Source organism: Atractosteus spatula, chromosome 2 (genome assembly GCF_055471065.1).
Source record: "Atractosteus spatula isolate fAtrSpa1 chromosome 2, fAtrSpa1.hap1, whole genome shotgun sequence".
Lineage (NCBI taxonomy): Eukaryota > Metazoa > Chordata > Actinopteri > Semionotiformes > Lepisosteidae > Atractosteus > Atractosteus spatula.
Genome location: NC_142707.1, coordinates 22,117,782 through 22,140,994, shown reverse-complemented (window position 1 = coordinate 22,140,994; position 23,213 = coordinate 22,117,782). Strand labels below are relative to the sequence as shown.

At 37.3% G+C, this 23,213-nt stretch overlaps 1 protein-coding gene across 1 annotated transcript in view; it reads right to left on the bottom strand.

Annotated features, from left to right (window-relative positions):
• The window catches only part of scara5 (scavenger receptor class A, member 5 (putative)), an 88,359-nt gene extending 70,980 nt beyond the window's left edge, over positions 1–17,379 (bottom strand). Inside the window, exons 1-2 of the mRNA XM_088908216.1 lie at positions 17,118–17,379; positions 11,159–11,295 (exon numbers count right to left, since the gene is read on the bottom strand). Coding sequence (XP_088764342.1) covers positions 11,159–11,279 — 121 coding nt within the window. The 5' untranslated portion in view covers positions 11,280–11,295; positions 17,118–17,379. The remainder of the gene's footprint in view (positions 1–11,158; positions 11,296–17,117) is intronic.
• Positions 17,380–23,213: the final 5,834 nt, after the last annotated feature.

The following is a 23,213-nucleotide window of genomic DNA, read 5'->3' as shown; positions in this document are numbered from 1 at the left end:
CTTATTCTACAATGACAGGAAGTCATTAAAGGCTGATACTGTGACATTTATTGTATAAAGTCAATTAAAAATTCTGAATTTTCCTTACTAGTGCAAAGTTTCTCATTAATGAACAAAAATTTAATGTTTTTCTTTTTTAACCTACTGCATATTGTCCATGTTGAATTAAATAGGGTTAGATGCTGCAAGAATTCCAAACCCTGTCATTCAACCACCTTCACACTCACAAACATCACACCTAACATTATATAAATTAAAGTACATTGCTGGTTAATGTAAAAAAGAAAATGAACATTATTGGCATATGATGTCTCACCAAACTTTATCTGTTCAAGGACAATATGTGCCATGACCTTTGCAAATAAACATCAAACAAATGTTAACAAACAGTAGCTTCTACCATTTGATCATTTTCTAAGTGTGTTTCCAGCAAAATGTTCTTCTGGAAAGATTCTTCCAGGCACATTGCCTGATGAGATGAGTATATAAATGAATGTTCCAGCTGGTCTCAGTGCACATTACTCCAGAACATGTAAAGCCATTAATTTGCATCCCCTCTTAGTAACTGGTGTTTATGAAGGTACTGCATTTTTAAATATAACACAAGTCGGAATACAACACTGTAAGCCAGCAGCGTGGTGTGACCATTGCCAAGATCTGGACTCAGGCTTGCCACATGCCAACCCTAAATGCTTTTAAGGGGTGACGTGTGACATAAGGTGTTTCTTGACAGTCAAGCACTGAATGAGATCGATCTTTAGCTTAATTTTCACTCCAAGTGGTGTTTTTGGTCTTGCACCATTGCATGGTGACATTTTTGTTCATTTCCATGCCAGTGCACTGCCTATTTTTATCACACAATCTGTTCTAACATTGCATGAACTTTGTATTTCTAATACAATTACAGTACAAGTGTTGGCTACCATAAAACACAGGTACTGTTGTTTTTTGTCGTTAAAAGTGATCAGATTTAAATCCCCTTTATTCTAAGGGTACTGCTTGATTCATTTGACAATACACTGGTACTGTAAAATCAGGGTATTATTATATTATATTATTTCATAACACATAACGTAGAACAGAGTGGATTACCAAGGAAAGCAAAGTTTTCTAACATACTGACATGGAGCACAATAAGATTTATTTCCAGTGTCAAAGCACAAAACAGTCAGTCCCAATGCTTAACTGTTCACTTGTTCACAGGCTCATGATCTGCTTTTTCACTGACACCTTACTGTCCCTTAATCTAATCATTCAATCACGATTATTAATTTGTTTAAATTGATTAAACTGTCCTTCTAAACCAGGGGTGGGGAATGTCCGGCCCAAAATGAAATCATTTGGTCTGGCCCTGCCAAGGCAACCGCAGGCGTAGAGCCTGGCGATAATTAGATAACGATAATTATCGTGATATAATTTTCCTTGATATAATTTTAACAAAATTTCGATAAATGTTCATGCTTTACGCATGATACGCACATGCACACTAAATACTGCGCGAGTGCGCGTGCGCGTTGCAGACTGGGCAGCTAACAGATTTGTTTAATGTTTCTGCTGTTTGGGAAGTGTTGTGTTCTTAAAATAAAGAGTTGTTTAATTTACCAATTAACTGTCTGGTTTCTTCAACTTTCACTCAGGAGAAGAAAATCTGCCTTTAAACTTGAAAGAAATAATGATTTGACATTTATCGTGATAATTATCGATATCGACCGATATGGAATTTTTTATCATGATAATGTTTTTGGCCATATCGCCCAGCCCTACGCAGGCGGGACTCGAAATTCAATAAATCTAGGAGCTTTTTTCATAGCAACATAATAATAATGTAAATTTTGAGGGACAAGCAAGGAACGTCCATTACGGGATAGACAGGACACATACTGTACGAGTACATGACGGGACAGACACACATGCTTCTCGTTGGCTGCCCGTGGCCTGTCTGCCTGTCTTGCGGTGACTCAGAGGACAGTCAGTGCCAGGCAGGCTGGGAGTGTACACGTTGCGAAAGTGTTAACACACTGTGTTTTACGAACTGCGGGATGAAGTCAAGCAGTTCATGGAGGTGAAGGGAAAACCTGTCAGGGAACTCAATGATAGCAAGTGGCTGTTTGATCGACTGCGCTCCAGACTGACCGAGGCAAACCTGGAAAAGCAGTTGCGAGTAGCAACATCATCAATACCAGCTAACATCACACGCCTCACCAAAGAGAGGTAGTTCCAGCCATCACATTAGGGGTGAGTTAATTAAATGTTTGACCAAATATAGCAGGCTAATTTTCAAATTGATAATTTTGTATGGCCCGCGAATGATGTTATAAATATCCAAATGGCCCTTGGCAGAAAAAAGGTTCCCCACCCCTGTCCTAAACCATAACCATATAGTTTTGAATGAACATGTACTGTATGCCTACTGACCAAAATATCAGGAACTCCTCCCCAAAAAGGCATAAAAAACAGGTATTTTTTAAAACATTTTCTGCACATCAACATCCTATCTCTTGGAGAGATTGGTGTGTGGGATTGAACTGCATGTTGCACAAATTCAAGCAGCTTTTAACAGAATTATGGGGCCTTTATTATTATCTGAGCTTTTTCCTGCCCAGGGAAGGTGATGGAACCCAGTCTTGTGCTCCTCAAGCCAGTCAGGCCTGAAACTGAGTGTCTCTTTACTTGATTGAGTATGCCATTCTTTATTAGTTATATAGATACTGTGACGCCTGACATTTACTACCTGATACATACTGTATACTGGCAGCACCTCACAGCCTGCGGTTGTAATGGGAGACCACTGCAATCCCACAAACATTTACATTTCCCCCATGTACGTCCACCTGTCAGTGCACCCTTCCCCTTTCAATCAGGCTCTCAATCATCCCATTAATCACCCTATTTAAGACCTGAAATACCTCTGGAACGGTGTCTGACATTGAGTTACCAATGGTAGTGTTATGACCAGCTCTGCTTTGAGTTATCTGCCTTTTTGTCAAGCTGAATACTGTGAATCCTGAAACACAAGTCCACCATGATGTCCTGACCATCTTTTAGTGTCAGCACCGGTCCAGTGGCATTGAGATCTTGTCAGCCTATTCCTGTCAGCCTGTTCCCTGGGCAGTCTCATTCCTGTCATTTTGTTCCCATCTGCCTGTTCCCCATGTAAGCCCTGTTCCTGTCAGCCTGTTACCCGTCTCCCTGCTTCCCAGACAACACCGGTCCCGTTATTATTTCCCTAAGTTTTATTGCCCTAATTTTTACAGTGGGGCGTTCTATTGATGGAGTTTGAGAAAGGCAGGATGGACAGGTGTGGTTCTAGAATAAATCTAGAATAAATCTCAGGTGAAAGAGAGAGAGCAGGGGTCTCTCAGTACTTTCTTGGAGGGGGTGAAGGTGGGAGAGGGAGAGCCAGAGTGAAATGAGAAAGGGGATACGAAGGGTCCATTCCAGGGGAAGCAAATAGCTAAAATACTTTCCATAACTCCCACTCAAGGAATCACATACCCAGCACCTGCCACAGAAACTAGAGCTTTTCCTATAATAATAGCATCAACACTTCAACAGGTTGCTCAACGCAATATAATCAGAGTTTTTGCTGTTGTAGAATATGCACTATTTTTTCATAAGGTTACAAATCATGACAGTGACACAGTTGCTTGAAAAGAAGCAGAATTATGGTAATTTAAAAAAACTGACAACCATATAAAATTGCACAATTCAGCACATGAACAGCTATTTGACATTTTGTTCAACCATAAACTCAGAAAGAAATGCCCTCAAAACCCTAAAAAAAAACATATTTCTAAGAACTGATACCTAAAATCTAAAAATGATCTCTGTCAGCTCATAAAATAAATTATCACCTCTTAAAACTTAATTCTAAAGCCTTGTGGTATAGTGGAAATGTTATTTATTATTATTATCTTTCCTTAGGCTCCTCATCCAAGCCACAAATCAGAAAATTACATTTCCTTTCAGAAAAGAAAACAGATTTTTTTCCCTGTATTTCATCTCACATTTCTGTAGCAGCTCTACTTAAGATCCAAATCCATCTAGTAAGAAATATTGTAAGAACTAATTAATCATGTTTTTTATGTAAATAAACGCCTCTAAGGCAAGCAGGTCCATGGAGTATTTAAATATTAGACCAGCAGACAATACTCACATTATTCTCCTTAAGCACACTTTTAACTGCTAGGAGCATGGTTTTAATTTTCACAATAAGGATGATGTCATGTAAATTGAGATGGGAATCAGATTTTTGGAGCACATGCATTCCATCCAGAGAAAAGCACCAAAAAGTATTCTTACAAAGGCAATAAGATGAGTATGCCATTGAATAAATGGAAACCCAACTAGAGAAGAAATAAAATTCCCCCAAAATTAAGCAGAATATAGCCAAGGTGTACATAAAAAGTAAAAAATCATGTTTGCCAATGGTTAAGCAGTACTACGTTCTGAAAATGCAAATATTGCCTGGGGCAATTATTTTCAGTGATTTACTCACTATGTGTACTGTGTACAAATATGCATACACTGCACAGTCCTACATAGATATAACACATTGCCTTGTGATATTCTGCCTTGTACTTTTCAGCCTGGTTAAGATTCTTTCAACTAAAATATCTACAACCACCATGTGGTTAACATGATTTTTTATGTCCTTTGAAAAGGACAGCACGGTGTCACAGTGGATAGTATTGCTGTTGTGTTTGTGTCTTTGTGTACCCTGCGGTAGACTGGTGTCCCATCGAGGGTGTAGCTGTGACAGTCAGGGTTCTGTGCGGGTTGTGCCCCCCGCCGCCCGTTTCGTCCCCCACACCTGGGGGGCGAACCCGGGTCTCCGGCGTAACGCAACAGGGCACCAACCGCATGAGCTAAAGGAGACCTCCCTCAGCCGAGGCAGCTGAGGACCCTGATACGCGCAGTGAGGGCACTGACGTCACCACACTAGCTCCGCTACACCCTCCTCTGCTAAACTTCGGCTCGGCGAAGGACACTCCACACTCCCGCCCGGGTCACGGCACCAATGTTATAGTCACGGTTCCACGCGGGGTCATGCCCCCGCACAGTGAGGGTGCTGACGTCACCACACTAGCTCCGCTACATAGCCCATCTTGCATCTGATGCTTGCTGCTTGCTCCGACTCCTCCCGCAAGCCTATACTGGATAAGTGGTATAGAAAATGGCTGGATAGAAGGATTGATAGACCTTCTTTGAACGTTTCAGGGATCCAAAGTAGTAGATAGTAGAGTGTGACCACAAAAGAGCTTAATCATCCTGTGAGGTGGCCTGCACAGAGGGGTTGAATGAGTGATAACCTAGTATGAGAAAGAGGCGGAAAGTGGTCGACGATGATGTCAACAATCATCTTTTTACCAGACTGTTATCTGCTTTTTTTTGTTAAAAGCTACCATGAAGCACATTTTATACATATTTTTCTCATCCTCAGTAGTTTCCTCAGTATTTTTTTTTTGAAAAACACGTCACAGATGCCGGAAAGGCCAGCCGTGGAATGAACAGAGAAGCAGTAGAGACCCAAAGAGTAGCGGCAAAAACGGGACAAGTCCAGAGATTTGCTCCAGGCTCAGGGGTCAGGCGATGTTGGGGAAGAGGCCTATGCCCTCAGGACATGGACGGGGGGCGACCTGGTGCTAGGCGGGCTTTGTGACATCCGTACCCTAATGCTGAGCGAGGATAACTGGAAGACACACTGGACACACAAGACACACTGGAAGGACATGAATAATCACACGGAACTAGGAACAGGAATGAAGTGGAGCGCCCTCAAGGGGTTGGATGTTGACAGAGCAAGTACCACATGTGGAATAAGCTGCACAGCACAGGGGAGAGGAAAAACCTCATTTAATTGTCAGGAAACCTCCGGGTGTCCACGGCTGAGAGCAAACCCCTCCTCAAGGGTTATACAATAAACTTTATAAACATGCGGTAGAGGGAGCCGGAAGTCTCCTGTGGACCGTGACACATAAGCTTTGTCACTTTATCCTCCCTGCATCTTTACAGCATCCTCCAAAGTTTTAAAAGGAAGACCGAAATCAAAAGTGCTTTTTTGTTGGGGGCATTTCAGTTAGCCAGAAGGTGACGTTAGTGGGAGACATATCAGTCTTTAATTCAGTACTTGCACTGTGGTGGAGTTTGTAATGTGAAAAAGGATTGTTTTGACTGCATGTTTTAGAGGTGTGTGCACAGATGTGGTCCATTCCTTGCTGATGCAGTGCAAATAGAGAAACAAATGGAAATAGTTTACACTCTCAGTTTTCTTAAGTCTTCTAGTTCTAATAGAATTGTAGCAGTTAATTTGATTGTTATTGATTACCAATCATAGTACCTGTCTGCTTACCTACTGTATCTGATGAGAACAAGATGGTGGAAGATAATTCCAGTTTTCTTTCTTAAAAAGGGCTACATGTAACCCAGAAATTTTGAGATGTTCACATTTTTGTCATATCAGTCCCAGTTTCCCAGTTTTCTATGTCTAGGAGATAACCAAATGTGAAGTAAGGATATGAAACATGTACAGTATACCTGAGGCCTGTCAAGCCCTCTGCAGCCAGAGAGCGCTCCTTCTCTGTCCTGTCTCTCATTTCCGGTTCTCTGCTGTCCTTCCGGTGTTTCTCTCTCTCTGGGACTATATATTTCCGGGTCTTTCACTCTGCCTTCAACCTGCCTAGCACCAGGTCGCCCCACGTCTGCTACCTGAGGGCATAGGTTTCTATACGGCATTCCCTGAACAGCTGAGCCGGGCTAACCCCCGTCTCGCCGCTACGCATAGGGTCTTCTCGCTCTCCTGTCATTCCATGGTTCGTCCTCTCCGACATCCGTGACAAGGCCAGATATGTACTGTATTATGTCTGGAAAAATATTTTTTGGGCACATTTAAAATGAAAATGAATCAGTTATAATTATTCAAAGTAAAGCATTGTCTAGACTACGAATTGTGTCTATATTAAGTGTATTAGACATACATAATCTAATGGAAAATAATTATTTTATTTTCCTTAGATATTGTCTATCCTGAAGTCTTTGTTGGTAATGTTTGCTTTTGTTATATGTTTATATCAGTCTCTGCCCCAAACTTTCCCCTAGGGGATAATAGTTTGAATTGAATCTTGTAATTGAAAGTTCTTGTAAGCAAGCTTCACTTGGAAGCTATTAAATTGTGGTAGATAATGTGCAAAAGTGCTTTGTATCTGAAGTATTTTGTTTTGCAGCACATGCTGTGTAACAAAAAAACTTAAGGAAAAAAAACATATATTTGAAAAGAAAACAGCAAGCAGTACTGTATGTTGCTTTAGTAAAAGGAAAAGCCAGGAACAACATCTGCATAAAGGGGAGCAATTTAACTTCTAGGAAAAGCTCTGCGGGGTTTTTTTTAATGTTCTCCGTAGATAATAGTAATGATATAAGTTTACAGATTTGACTGGCCCTGATTAAAGATTACCATTCGATGCTGATGTTAGCTGTCTGATTGAAGCATTTTTTAAAAAGCTCCCATGGTTCGACTAGGCTGTAAAAGTTTTATACATCTGAGTTTCATACAAAGTAAATTGTCCATATCTGATTTTTCTCATTAAACAATTTAATATGATTATCAAATGCTTCACTTCTAAAAAAGTCTGTGAAAAACATCTGAAACAACCAAAATGTGCACAACATTAACAACCGACAGATATCAGCAGTACATTTGGAAGGGAAACAATGTAAAATATGATGGGCTTCAAAAGCTAATCATTGGAACAGAATTGCGTATGGGGACATATTGATTTTAAGTAAATTTCATGTCTGGGAAAACTTAGTAAAAGTCAGTTTTTTATTGCATATCCCTTTGAGGCAATAGTTCTGTGAAGAATGCAATCCATTGAATTCACCACACTCTTTGTTGAAGATTTCAGTTTGAGATGCTTTGACTTTGACTTTGCTGCAGCAACTTTGAGTTCTTTCCTATTCTGATCTCAATTTTCTTCTTCAGTATGTAAACTGCATTCTTATTTGGGTTGAAATCTGAACATTTACTGTGCCATTTGAAGATTTTCCACTTTTTTTTCTGATTAATTCAATGATTGGTCATGCTGTATGGTGAAGCGTGGAACACGTATGTTTCCAAGTTCTCAACAATTATGGAAGCAGTTTCTTCTACATAAGCAGACAAAATATTTCCATAAATTTTATCATATATTCTGCTGCTACCAAAATAAATTCCAAAATCTTTGATAAGTTTGCCAGAAGAACGTTATAGTAAATTCTAAATGACCATGTCGTTAGTGCTACCAAGTTTTAGAATTTGATTGGAAATAGAAATAGCAAAAACAAGAAACTTTTGGAACTTTTGTATCGTGTTGTTGAAATCCACTATGTGCCTTTTTCCCTTGTTTTTGAAAACTCTTAATAGAGTACTTTCTAACTTTCCAATCTGCAGTATAGAACAACAAAAAGTGGATGACAACCTATATTTTTTGTCTTTGTGTCAAGAAAGATTGATGATAACAAGTTGAAAACAAATCTTATTTTTGCAGAAGTTAAAAAACCCTAATAATGATGAAGAAGAGGTGTAATAAACCAGTTGGGGTTACTTGCCAAACACAAGAGAAAGATAACCTGTCTGACTGTACTTTGAGACATGGTGAAGAATCTTGTCTGAACTACATTTCCCAGAAAGCTGGGGGGGAATGAAGTTCTATCCCGTCACTGATCAATTGTTACTCAACTATATAAGAGAATTGGTCTGGTGAGAGTTTAAAAACCAGGAAGCAGAGGCTTCCAGGGTCCAAATCCTGACTACTTGGTCATGAAGGATCCAATGGCACCTTTCAAAAAGTATAGTGGTGTTAACACCAGCATCTGCCAGCGTAGCAATTTCTACTCTGGGATTGTACATTCTGTCCTTCCTAAATTTTCCCATCAATGCAATTGGTGAAACAAATTCTTACAGAAAAGGCTGGTGGAGGAATGGGCCCCCTACAACATGTAAGATACTTTGGGGTGAAAATGTAATAGTATTGCTCCTTCAATTATAATTATTTTGCAGTAGTATAATGCTAGATTTATTAGATGTTTGGCACTATTCTGTTTTTTAAAATCTGCCACTCTGCAAATTAAGATCCTGTCCATTTAGTGTCAACTATTGTTAAAATCATGTGTAATTGTAAAACTAAATTGCCTTAGTTTTATGAAAAGATATGAACTTAAAAAAGAAAGCTAGAAAGCAAAGGTTAAACATGTGACCATCATGTGTCTGATCATATGAGGATTGTAGTCTGAGGTTCAAGTTAAAGTAAGGTGTCTCTCCATTTCTGTTTCTTATTATTACTGTTTTTGTATATTTTTTTGTGCTGGTGAATCATTTGAAATATTGAGGACTTCAAAAACATTGAATTGACTCCCATACCATCCTCAAATGAAAACAATTAGACTACATTAGCTAAAAAGTTTGCTGTACTCACAAGGTCAATGGAGCAGCTGCTGCTCCATGTTGAAAAGAGATAGGCTGCTCAATATTTTACAACTCAGATTTTAAATTATCTCTGATCCGTGTTCTCATTGTCACCATGTTAGGATGTACTTTACCTACTATTATTAGAGAACCTAAACTATTAGATGTATTTATCTCTGAGCTTGAAACTGGACTCGGTTTTTGGTGAACAAACTAACACAAATCCTCATGCTCAGAGTACTTAATACTCATGCAGTGAAAATGAAGGTTGGAATGCCAGCTTGTCCAGCTACAAGGAGTTAATGGGTTCTATTGCACTAATGAGCCACTCATTTAGTCATATCAGATAGAGTAAGAACATTGCTTTTCAAGAACACTAATATTTTCTGCATCATCCTTCCTTATAATTTGGTGTGTGGGTAAGGTTAGATATACTTTAGGCGGGTTTTTTCCTTTTGTGCTGTTTATTTTAATATGCATTGAGTGGTGTTATCTTAACATTTTTTTATTCATCTTGGGAACTCTTATTGACCTTTATATTTTCTGTTTTGATGTGACAGGCATCCGCCTTTTAAACTTGTTTCGTAAAGGTATACTATGTGATTCACAAAGTCAACAAGGAGAGGGAATTGTTTAGAGAGGGGTTTCTTGACAGGGTCCTTTCTTTCCCTTTGGGTCATTTTACGAGGTCCTCCCGTTGTCATTTGAGTGGCATTATGTTAGGGAGCAAGGTTAAAGATCCAATTTCTGCAAATTTGTACTAACTAAAAAGTCTTCATGTGCCCTCCAGTGGCATTTGAATGACACACTATTCCAAAATGTATAGAAGCCGGTATCTGGATTTTAACTGTGGCTCAGTCAGTGACCCCTCTGTTTTGTGGAACACTGTCAAAGCCTTTATTAAGGTAATCAACTGTATTTGCTTCACACGTATAACTTATTCTTAGCAAAATTGGAAACCAATTTGGCTTTTATAAAACAAGCTCAGCAGCTTAGTCTGTTGCTAATGCATCAGCAATCATCTTTGTTATTAGATAAAAAATTATTAGTTGTATTATGTAATACCATCTGCTGCTTACACATCATGCAGAAATTCATCTGCATTAACTACTAAACAGAACTAAACAGAATTATTACTTTAACTGCAGCTGACCCACCGAAGTAGGCATTTCAGCAATTAGATTGGTAAAGGGGATGTGATTGTCTAATCCCCTTCAGATTCCAAACTTCACACCTGCCTTTTATATTCTAAATTATACAGTTTGAGAATTCACTGTTAATGGGAAAATGAGGTTTCTTAAATATTGTAATTTTCCTTTGCCTTTCTCCTGTAGATGTGACTTTACTGGAGGCTCTCTCATCCCTGGATGATACTCTCACATCCTTATTAAAATGGCTTGAGTAGGCAAGTGCTTCAGCATTCATTGGCTGCAAAGGAACTAGAACTTCCACAATGATAAGCAAAAAGAAGAAACTCAGTGTTTCAGTTGTTGAGCCTTCTTCTAGTGCCAGACGTGTTGTCAGACAACTGAGACATTGTTTCTGGTGTAATTAACCTTTTCTTGTTCCTTTATTATGATGTACTTCTACATCATTTGATTTGTTTGGGTATGGAAATACTGTATGGTTTTGTTCTGTATCCGTTTTCTTAGGCTCAAATAAAAAATAAGACAAATATATATATACAAAATAGTACAGCAAATGGATCTTCCTTACCTTCTTCACATAGGTTGAGCTTGGACAGACTTCTGGAATTCATTCCATCAAAGCGTTCTTCATAGAAAGACCCGTTCTCGCGCTCCTCGTAGGAGCTCATATACATGACTTTGTTCTCCATTGGGATGCTGGTGAAGCTGAAGAGGAACACAATTGTAAGGATTGTTAGATCTCAAGTCCAGAGCATTAATCAAATCATCTGACCTTTACCCAGAGTGCCTGAGTAACAAGCACATGGGCTGTCCAACCAGATTAAATGGCTTCTAACATTTCTGAATCGTATCTCGAGAAAATTATATATAGTATTGGTGCTCTTCGATGTGCTTAGATGTTTTCATGACTATAATCACTGCAATCCACTTAAAGTACTATAACTATAGTAATTATAGTCCAAAATCTCAATGTTTACTTGGCATTGCAATTTCATTCTATTATTTTAAAGACATTGAAATGGACTATTAAGCATTTCTATCATATAAGTATGTTCACAGCTTTCGTTTATATTTATATATTTTTTTTTCTTTTATATTTATATAGCTCAGTGTTAAATGAAAAATTTACATGAACATCCATGAATCAAAACCAATACCATTTCAAAGGGACTGCATGTAGACTGATATTTTAGGACCTCAATTAAAAGGTTGTGTGCCCCAGTGTACCAATGAGCATGTAAGTAGGACCACTCTAATTTCGAAGAGGACTATGTTCTATCATGTTTTTTATGCAATTAATTTAAATTTACAAAGCTCTGTAGTCGGTAGATTCAGTGTTTACATTCAGGGATGAAGCCAAAACACTGCTCAGAATAACACACAAGACATCCATTTTTGTTGTTTAAACCATTTCAAACGTTCATTTACCCCAGAGAATAGAAGTCTTTCCAGTAAGTGAAACAATATTGAGAGAATAACAGGCGATACTGTATACAGAAACACAAAATCCTGTAAAATGAGAGAACCTCCAGAAAATATGTAAAACATGTTTTAGCAAACATGCCACCCACATTCCAAACACAAAGTTTAATTAGTAGGCTTGTGAAAATGGGACTTGGTATTCCACATACAGACCTCAAATTTAGAATACAACGAGCACAAACATTAGTAAGCCACAGCACCCAAACCAATGGTATCATCTTTGAGCTCACAAGATTACTGCAGAGGGGATGTTCACATCCAACATCTACTGTGCTGCCACCTAATGGTTTGAACCACTCACCAACCAGAATGGCAGTGGGGTTTTCATTTTCTTTTTTATTAAAATGAAACATTTTTTGGCATAGGAGTATTATAAAAGTGATTTTCATGAAGGAAGAAAACAAACAATGATTTTGATTAAAACAATGTTAGGTAAATGCCTCGCTTCAATGACTCACATGGTCTTGCAGTACGCTCCCAATTTTAAAATGCAGGTTTTATCATACTAGCAATCAATAATATACAAATATAGCTTGCAGTATGATGTCTTTTCATGCAGAATGTTGTGCGTTCTGCATTGTTACAAAGGAAACTGTTGGAATTTGGAATCCTTTCAAGATCCACTGTTAAGCTGCATGAAATGAAATGAAAATTCATAGGGTACATTTGATCACTCCATTCACATTTTAATTACTATTTAAATCCTGTTTTCTGTGTTTTCACTTATTTTTTTGCTTTGTTAGACTTTTTCTTATGATAAAGATCTTTGTTTTATATGTTGCCAAAACTGGTTTTTCCGTTGTTTTTTTTTGTTCTGAAGAGAATGGAATTCTTAATGAGGAGCCAGCAGGCACTGGTGAAAAGATATTTATCAATCAAGAGTTGATGTGGTTTGCTAAATAAATAAATGACTATAGGAATCTGTCCGCTCATATTAAAAAAATACAAAAATAAGAAAATCACTTCATTAACTATACCATATGAGATTCTGCAAAGTATTAAAGTTAGCCATATTTTCATTCATTTCTGGTATTTCCCTAATAAGTCAAAGTAATTATTTGACTCATAATGTATATTTGTATTACACAGGAGCATAGGTATACTAAAGGTCAACAGTATTGTAGCTCGTAGTAGTTCAGGTGGGTAGCTGCGGCAGCATGCGTAGGCTGCAAAGGAACAAGTAATAGGTTTATTCAATGCTGAAAAAGTAAGAAAGAAAACACAACGATTCAGCCAAATACAACCCTGACATCCAAGCTACAACCTTATAGCAAATGACACAAATGTTTGACAAAGTCCTAAATGTAATGCCTTACTGAGTGATTGCTATTGTGTTAGCCAAACTGTGATATAACCAGAGCCAGTCATAGCTGGAAGCCTCATCAAAAGCTGCACGATATTCACAATATGTTCTGAACCTTAAATCAATCCAATACACTACCCTTCACCCCAACATGGATTTTCAATGTAAAAGCATTTGCCAACAAAAAACTAGGAATCTCTACTTTTCTTCATTTTGCTACAGTTCACCTACAGCATCAATAAATGATACTGTACCTTCACATGGCTGAAAAAGCACTATGTTTTTTTTTATTTGTCAAATTTCTGCAATGGCTTCTTCCTTTAAGTAATGGACAGTGAGTAAATTCTCACACTCAAGAAATACATTCATTCATCATGAGAAGCAGCAAATAAGTATGAAACTCCAATGTAAGTGCTGATGAAACATGGATTTAAAAGTGTAGAGACAGTGTTACCAAGGTCTGGGTCATTTTCCAAAGGTCTCCTTTAGTCCCCTGTTCTATTCATTATTCCAAAGGAACTAAAGAGGAATTTAATTGTGATAGACTCAATGTATTATGAGTAATCCATAAAAAGGAATAGTATTTTTGTTATACATCTTTAAAAACAATAGAACATGTAAATTATATATACTAAATAATGAAAAATGCATTTTGAATAAAGGAAATGAATTCATTCCTTATCAGGAATCTTATGGGCCTTTTCTAAATTTGTATTAAATACCACCAAGTCTTCAGGCAGTTATGAAACCATCACAATAGTGTACTACAGATGACATTGTCTCAATCTGAAATTATGATTTAAACACCAGAAATCCTGAGAATGACAGATTATAATGGAAACTGATGTTTTGACTGAAATGAGAGCCATTCTAGAATTCAGGGTGTTGTCTAGATCCTCAAAGAGAGGTTTTCAAGTCCTTCTTTCTTTTTTTGACTGTCTGATTCATCATTGCCCACCTACTGGATGAACTTTTTGAAGCTGCAAAAAGTTACACAAAGAACATCTCCTCTGCCTTTTATTTTCCTGAGGTTGAACCTAAAAATTCCTACAATCACAGTACTGCACCAGTGTGGCTTCAAAGGATAAAATTATCTTTTTAATTGCAGTGACCTGCACATAAAAAGAGTCAGCTGCCTCTGAAAAATGTAATTTGAGGCCTTGTCAAAGCACAGAATAAATCCACAGAGAGAATTGTTCATGAACTGGCAAAAGACTAGATTTGCTGCCACCGATACTGAGAATTTCAGTCTCAACCAATCTAAGGCTTGCTGTCTCTACTGTCACCTATAGTATGCGCTGAATTGTAGTCTACCGCCTAACATGTACTGTACATGGCTCTCATTCACTCCATGTTTGCTATTCTGTGATTGAACATTCTATGTTTGGTGTTCCTCAAACAGACTTCATCAAACAAAGCTCCAACACCAATACATCAGTGATTGAAGAAATATGCAACGGTGCTTAAGTTTCCTTTCAGTTTGGGAATTTTGGCAACCTTGATTTTGCAACCAGAGCTTTCATTTACTATGCCAGGTGAGGAAAAAAGCAAAATATGAAATATTCTGTTATTTTATATTCAATGCCTCATTACTTTAATCAGAATTTGACCAATCCTCTGAAATTAATTTGTAAAAACAGAAGTTAGGGAGGAGGTTCAAATTGTATCTTTGTACTTTTGCAGTCTTGCAGGACTTGGCTCCACTGCTTGTTAGTCAACCTAAGTTGTTGATCCATCATACTGCTGGCACAGAGATTCTGGACTCTTGATAAAAAGGGAATGTTTCTTCTTGTCTATGTCTTTCTTCTCATTTATACCAGGTTTAACATTCAATAAGTTAAATCACCTCATCAGACCACCATAACCTAACCTGGCAAGCAATGGGCACAAGGCATAGTACACCCTGCATGGGAAGCCAGTCCATAAGCTGGGCACACACAGACAAACACACCCACTCATACTAGGGCCTGTTTCTACAGAAGCCAGATAAGGTACCAGTACGTCGTTGGACTGTGGGAGGAAACCAGAGCACCTGGAGGAAACCCACACGAACATGAGAAGAACGAGCAAACTCCACACAGATAGCACCCCAGAAACTGAACCCAGGACCCCAGTGCTGTAAGGCAGCAATGCCCACCACTGCACCATCATGCCTCACATCTATATACTTTATTTTAAAAAATCATGCATGATTTGAGCAAACTGTAGTACTGTATATGTAAACACATATAAAAGTATATATACTTTTGCATACTGTATATAAAACGTATATATAAACACAAGCACATGTATAAAGGTGCTTGTTACACTATTTTATATTTTGTCAGTAATATCTCTTCTGCATTCATTCAATACACACTCATCCTAGCAATACCAGTGTTAGACGGTTCAAGTGAATCAACTCATTTAAGATAGAATGTGCCTATAGTAATTCCCAGAATTGTTTACTTCAAATTGGCAGAAAAACCCATGAAATTGAAAGCACATTGCAAGCCTGAATGCTGATTGTGATACCATACATTTCACTTTACACCATATTCATTTAATTCTTTCTGGCAGTGAAGTGACCTTGGGCCAGGTGGCATTGTAGGCTCATTGCAGCAGACTGCAGTCCCATTCTAAGGTCTGCTTTCAGTCTTGAATCCAGTAAGCATCTGTTCAGCTTACATTGTGTTTCACAATCTTCCATACCCTAGCACTTTCCAGAAGAGAGTAAGAGGGATAGGAAAAGAGTATGGAGTATGCTGTCTCCTAATATAAATTATACTGTATATTATATTAGGATATATACATTAGGAATGGGTATGCATATGTTTTGTTTTTTTAATGCTGTGCACGTTTTACTACTGATGACAGGTTATCAGGATAACAGGTTATCACGTTAGGGCTATTATAGTACATAACCCTCAGGACAGTTTTTGAAAGCATGTTGATACTGTACAATTGATTGACCGTACTATTAAATTAATTGAATTATTGATACAATCCTCTTCTCTTCACTTTACCTACTATATGTGACCATACACACAAAATTCCAGAATACATTTATATCCCATAAAGACCGGTTGCTTTTTTTATTTGACATGGAAAATATTTAAATGCATATAAAAGTCACTTTTTCTTCTTTAAAATATATTATTGCATATATATAGCATGGTTCTAAATCAAATATTCTGTATACGAAATGCGGACAATAGCAAGACAAGGCACAACACAGGAATTAAAAAGTAAATACCGCGTATACTGAACAGCAGGACAATTAAAAGAGCGTTTCTTTCGCATTCAATTACAATTGCCACGCATTTTACAACGAAATAGCAATCACCACCCCCTACACACACACACAAAAGTCTGGATCTTTCAGTGTTGTAAAGTTTCGTTATGATTGATATTCATCCACCTACAGTAACATAACGTAATCAAAGAACTGCCTACACCAGAGATAACTAATAATAATGTAGAACGACGAAACTAGAAACGAAAGTGGGTGAATTAACTACTGTATAAAGAGCATTCCCTGTTGTAAAGTAGTAACATTATTTAACAGGCTGAATGTTCACCTTTGTCTAGTTTTTACAATAACCCCTAGGCTCTGACACTTACAAATATACTGTAACAGGTTCAAGTTTTTATTTTGAAAAGGGTTGTTAAACATAAGAAAAAATAGTTAAAAGGCTCTTTTAACTTTTCTCTTTTGGTCTATCTACTTTTTACAATAACTCCCGCAGGCTATGACACTTACCTTGTCAGTTCAAAAACTGACTGATTAATCCACTGAGCGCTCTTTCCCGATGTAGTTTTTAACACATCATGTCAGGATTGTCCGCTGTCCAGTGCTTTCTCCAGAAAACAAATTGGTAGAATAATTTAAAATAACCTGTTACCCGTCAAAAAAACAAACACTTCACGCCTTTTATTCCACCTTATTCGTTTTTGGGGAGAAATGCTAAATAAATGCAAAACTAAGTGAGTAAAAATGTCACATGCATGAAAAAGTAGTGCATAAATTCTTGAGCATATTAACACTTTGTTGACAAGGCATACTGTAGTAAGCCATTCATGGAGAGTGTTTTGTCAGTACTGTAAGTGTAAGACGTTTATCATCGGGAGGGCGATTCTAATTAAAGTCATACGTATTTACTACATTGTATAGATCCTAGTTTGCCAGCCCTAAAGGCAGTCTAGATATATTCTGTATTTTGAGTGAAAAGTTTGCATTTACTGAAGGCGCCCTCCTGTGGTTATGTTAGGTAGCTGCGCTTTATTTCTTCCAGTCCGATGTTTCGGTAACACATTGGGCAATGTTAAAACTCGTGAAAAGACAGAATGAAGGAAGCAGAGTCTGGATCACGAACATGGACAAAATTTCTATTTCTACTTCTACTTAGGCAATAGTAAAGAACAAACGTGTAACCAGCACTTTAAACTTTAAACTGTATTTGTGAAGGGGTTATTCACGAATTTCTGTCGAAAAAATGTGTATCTAAATTTGTTAGCAAAATAGCCTTTTCAGCTCACTGACAAGGTTCCCAGGGTCTAACAGTGAATTATTTCATTTTGACAGTAAATATTTCATGGTAATACTCTTACAACTATGTATTTCTGTTGATATGTATAATATTAAATTACTAATCCACAGGGTATAGTGTGACCAACCCACATATTATGCCCTGTGCTTAGATATAACAATGCCCTTGATAAAAGGGGTGAAAATCAGAGAAAGCTGTGTAGCCCATGATTGAGCTCCTTTAAACCTCACAGCAACTTCCAGCCAGCAATCAGAGCAACATACTGTATTTAAAGCAAATCATTCCAAGATACAGTATCAACTTAATTGTTGTGTAATTATGTCAGAGTTTCAGTTTTTCTTTAATGTCTTTTAAACTTGGTAATTTAATCATAAAATAGCCTTAAAAGTTTCAGGCTTGGATAATATGTTAAATTTTCAGAGTTAACTGACAGACCAAAAAAGCAATTAAGGCCTTGAATGGAAAACTACAACAGAAATTGAGTCTGACACCCATGTGTGGCTTATGTGTACCTACTGCTCAAGGAATTTATCAGAAGAGGGTTTTTTTTAACAAAGAAATGTGGTGAAGATTACAGGAGGGGTTGTGCTTTCACACAAAATGGCAAGAGACCCGTGAATGAATTTGTAAAGATTTGTTGGATCAACAAGCACAGCAGGGTTCTCAAAATAATCCAGGCTGAAATGAAGGAAGAACTGGATTTGAATGTTCAGTCAACCTGGAAGACTGAGTTACTCTGTGTCCCACGAGCGTTGTTTTAGGAAGACAATTTGGAAGTTTATCATATTATAAGGTCACTGCTCTGAACACTTGGAAAGTTTTTTGTATACTACTTTGTGTAGATGTCAGAATACTCGTTCCAGAGGAAAGGATCCACCAGTCCAAAAGTACATACACAATTCAAAGAAAGTGCTATAGTGAGTATTCATTATCCTAAAACTTGGCAGCAAATGACAGTCAATTTCTAAAGTTCACTTGATACCTGTGGAGCTGGTGCTCTGTGGCATACTCCGCAGATGTACTGTATTGAGATGTACTGTATGTACTGTACCGTATACTCAGCTGTAGAGAAGCATGTCACACCACTGTTTCAACACATCTGTTGGGATGTTACTACTTTAATACTTCAAACACTCCAGACTCCTAAAGTTTGTAACTTTACTTTTGAAGATTTCTTGGTCAATTACAAATATCAGCGTTTTATCCCATCTTTCATCTCTCTTTCCATGTTACTGTATGTTGTTTTATATGGCTCTTGTGAGTTTCTCCCGCATTTTTCAAACATATTTTCTGATTCCTTACACAGCTCTGCCATCAGCACTGCACTCACTGATCCTAGTCAGATTAGATTTTGCATGGGTGGATTTGAAGAAAGAGGTACTCATTGCATTCCCACAATTCGATTTTTTTCTTTGCAGTTCTGCTGCTAAAAATTATGATATAGTAGATTCGGAAACTTCTCATTTAAATGTGAACTACTCAATTAAGTACTGTGTGCATTCATTATCCATTGAAGTACTGTAGGAATGGTTGAGCAGCCAAACGTACTGCATTTTCTGGTCACAGGCTTATCTCCTGGTGTGGATTCACATACCACTTCTAATGTGTTTTCACCCCAGTATTAATAGATTGTGTGTAAAATAAATGTTATCAGCTTACCACTTTTACAGATTCATTTAAATGGTAAATGTTAATACCTGTTATTTCCAGTTAAACCTCTTAAAATTACAATTTTGGTTTTAAATATTGCAGAATGAAGGTTATTTTATTAATTATTATAGTCGGTTTAATTATTTTAGAAGGAAAATAACATCAGCATGGACAGTTTGTTCTGTGTATTTTACAATATACAGGAAATATACCAGTCATCCACATACAGTACATACAGTACTTTCTCTTGGGAACTTGGCCTCTAATCCTCTAAGCAGTCAACAATATTTTACAGTAGCATAGATGAGCAATCATGCTACCATATCACCCAGCTCACAAATTCCTGCAAACACCCCTGTTTTGGGGGTTACCTAATGGCCTCCTCATTTAACTGCTTCCAAAGATACTCTACAGGGCCATTTAAATAGTTTTTTTAATGTGAAATGTGATTTTCAATGTAATAGATGTTCTTCATCGTCATTCTTCTCTATAGTATTCTAATCTGAACACATCACTAAGGTTCACAAACAGGAAAAAAAATCACTGACTTTAAAAATACTGATAATGAGTACATGGTTTGCTTATTGTTCAGAAGCTGGGGGAAGTCAGCTGTGAGCAACTATAAAAACTGCTCAAAACAGTCTGCTGATTCACATTGCTTTGATTACACATTTCATTTCGACATAAGGCTGAGATATACGGTACAGTATGTAGTGGTTTGTGTTACTGATGTGCGTTTGTGTAATTAACGAATGTTGCCAGTACCTGTCCAATTAACACCAAATTAGAAACTGTCTTCATGCAGTAAATGTGCATCCTAATATGAATCCCAGTCACAGTAGAATAAGACTGAATTTATTACTTAATTATAAAAGAAATCATCAGATTAACTTACAGTATCTCTGAAAAGCACAGCCTTTGCATTGTCTGAACTATCACAACAAATGTTGAAGTTAACCCTGTGGCTCTTGGATAGTCTGACCTAACCTGCTTACAACTAGTTGATGATGTAAAATACGATCATTTCACTTCAAGCTGCTGCTGATGAACTTGTAACATCTACAGTACTGTATATCCAACTGATGTACATGTCAAACAATGTTATTTATTATTTTTTTCAGGTGAGATAAATAGTATTTGTTTAACTTTGCTTATGCTGAGTGCTACAGTATAGGTCCACTAATTTTACTAAACATTCAATATCGCCATGCACTAACAGCCCAAGTATATAGTAGTTCTGGTGGAGAAATGAGAACGTTCCCAACTGGATTAAGGGGAAAGTTTAGGAAGGCAGGGTGGCATGGTTGCACAGCAGTTAGTATCGCTACCTTACAACACTGGGGCCCTGGGTTCAATTCCTGAGGTGCCATCTAAGCAGAGTTCGTATGTTACCCCCAGTGTTTGCGTGGGTTTCTATCCACAGCCCAAAGACATACTGGTAGATTAATTGGCTTCTGGGAAAACTGTCTCTGGTGTGAGTATGCATATGTGTTTGTGCCCCATGATGCCCCTCTGGTGTTTGTGCCCCATGATGGACTGTAATCCCATCCAGGGTGTATCCTAACTTGTGTATCCCCTTGCTTGCCAGGTTAGGCTCTGGCTCCCCCAAACCCTTTTATTGGATAAACTGGTGAGAAAATAGATGGATGGATTTAGAGTGATCATATTGTACAAGCCTTTAGCATTATAATGCATAATTTAGGCAGGGTTAATACCCCTTCTTTCAAAGAGTGCCATGGGATCTTTAATGAACAAATAGTCAGATCCTCAGTTTAACATGTCATAAGAAAGATGCACCCTGACACCACAGTGACCATGGTCACCACAAGTGGGCATTGGTTTGAAAGTTCTTGTTCTGAGGGAAAAGTGCCATGTACAGTACTTACCCACAAAACACCACCTGCAGCAGGTATTTCCTGGGTGTCTCCTCTTGCAGTACCGACAAGCTTCTCTGAAATTACAATATCTGGACACAAAGTGGTAACACTTCTTTGTTTTTGTTTTTTTTCAAATTTGGAGATTTTAGAATTATTTTAAATCCTCTAGAGAACTGATGGCTGAAAGTAGTTCAAGTAGGTTGACACCCAAAGAAGTCTCCACAGCCGAAACTTGTTTCTTTTCCTCTTTTTTCAGCATGGAATGAACCTTTACTTGTTCCTGATGGCTGAAAGGACAGCTGTAACATAGGGCCAGCAGACAAAAAGGCCTTAAAATTGATAGAATACTGAAGATTTTAAATACAATATGTGTTTAAATTACAAAACTGTTTTGTACTATATACAGTAATTGTATTATTGACTGAAATTACGTTTACATTACCAATAGGTACAGTAGTTTCTACTAGACTCTTTGCTGCACAGTCATTGCCCTTCTAAATACTGTATATGCATATTTTAATGATATTTGAATGGTCATTTTTTGTATTTAGGTGATATATTATTGAATATTTCGTATATCCTTCTGATTCTGAAATGGCGTCTGATAAATAAATATTAATGTATCACTAATATGAATACTAAAGTACATGGTTTTAAATTATATTTAATATTTATGAACATAGATTTATAGCAGTGTGAAGAACGCCCACTGCAAAAGTCTTAGGGCGCTACAGTAGCAAGTGGAGGAAAGGAAGTCTCATTTTCACATATGTCCTTCTGAAAAGTGCAAAAAACATATTAAGTTTCTATATAAGACTGCACAAATGAAATTTGATAAGTGTTGCATTCTGGTTTAATTGTAGTTTTTATTGTTTTGTTTCTAAAGGAATAGTATATTAATATTCTTTCAAAAGCTAATTGTTGCAAGTTAACAATATACTGTATTTAAAGAATGTATACTGTAGCTGCACAGTAGAACAGTGAAACCTAATTAATATTATAAGTGCCTAGCAGCATTAAAAGTGTGCAGTTCATTTATACAATATTAAATTGCTAATAGGCCTGCTGATGTAATGCCTTCTGGTGTGTCCTTTCATTGCCCAGGGGGAAGATATCCAGTGTCCCATTTGTATGTGTAAATTTCATTGCTCCATAAGGCATTGTTTTCATGACACATTTGTTTGAGCAAATCAGTTAAGCATCATGTGGATCTATTACTTTACAGCAGAATCATTAATGTGACAACACCTGAAGGCTTCACAGCCGAAACGTAGTGTTTTCTCTTTTCTCATTACAGCATAGAATAAACCTATTACTTGTTCCTTTGCATCTTAAACAGATGTCTGACTTGAGAAGTCCGATGTCTTTTGTTTTCAGTTGGTTGAGTTTGAAAATAATGTGATTACAAATTTACAATGTCTTCTTCTGTTTGTTCTTGTCTTCTTCTTCAGACAAACACCATTGTGAAGAAGGTGGAACCAGTTTATTAAGCTTTACAATACGTATGTGGAAGATACTGTAATTTAAGTCACAAAGAGTTAATTATGTAAAGAAATTAAGGAAGAACACATACAGTAACTGTTAAAGACGTTCCTAATTCTAGTAAACTCTTTTTGAGATGGGAGATTCTACAGGCTGTTGAATTTATAATATAACTAAACCTACTAATATACAGTATAAGTATAATATAAATATTCTAATTAGGTGCAATTATCAGTTTTTTACATATTTGGAATTGCTTATTCTTTTCTCATTTTAAAGCCTCTTAACTTTGAATCATTA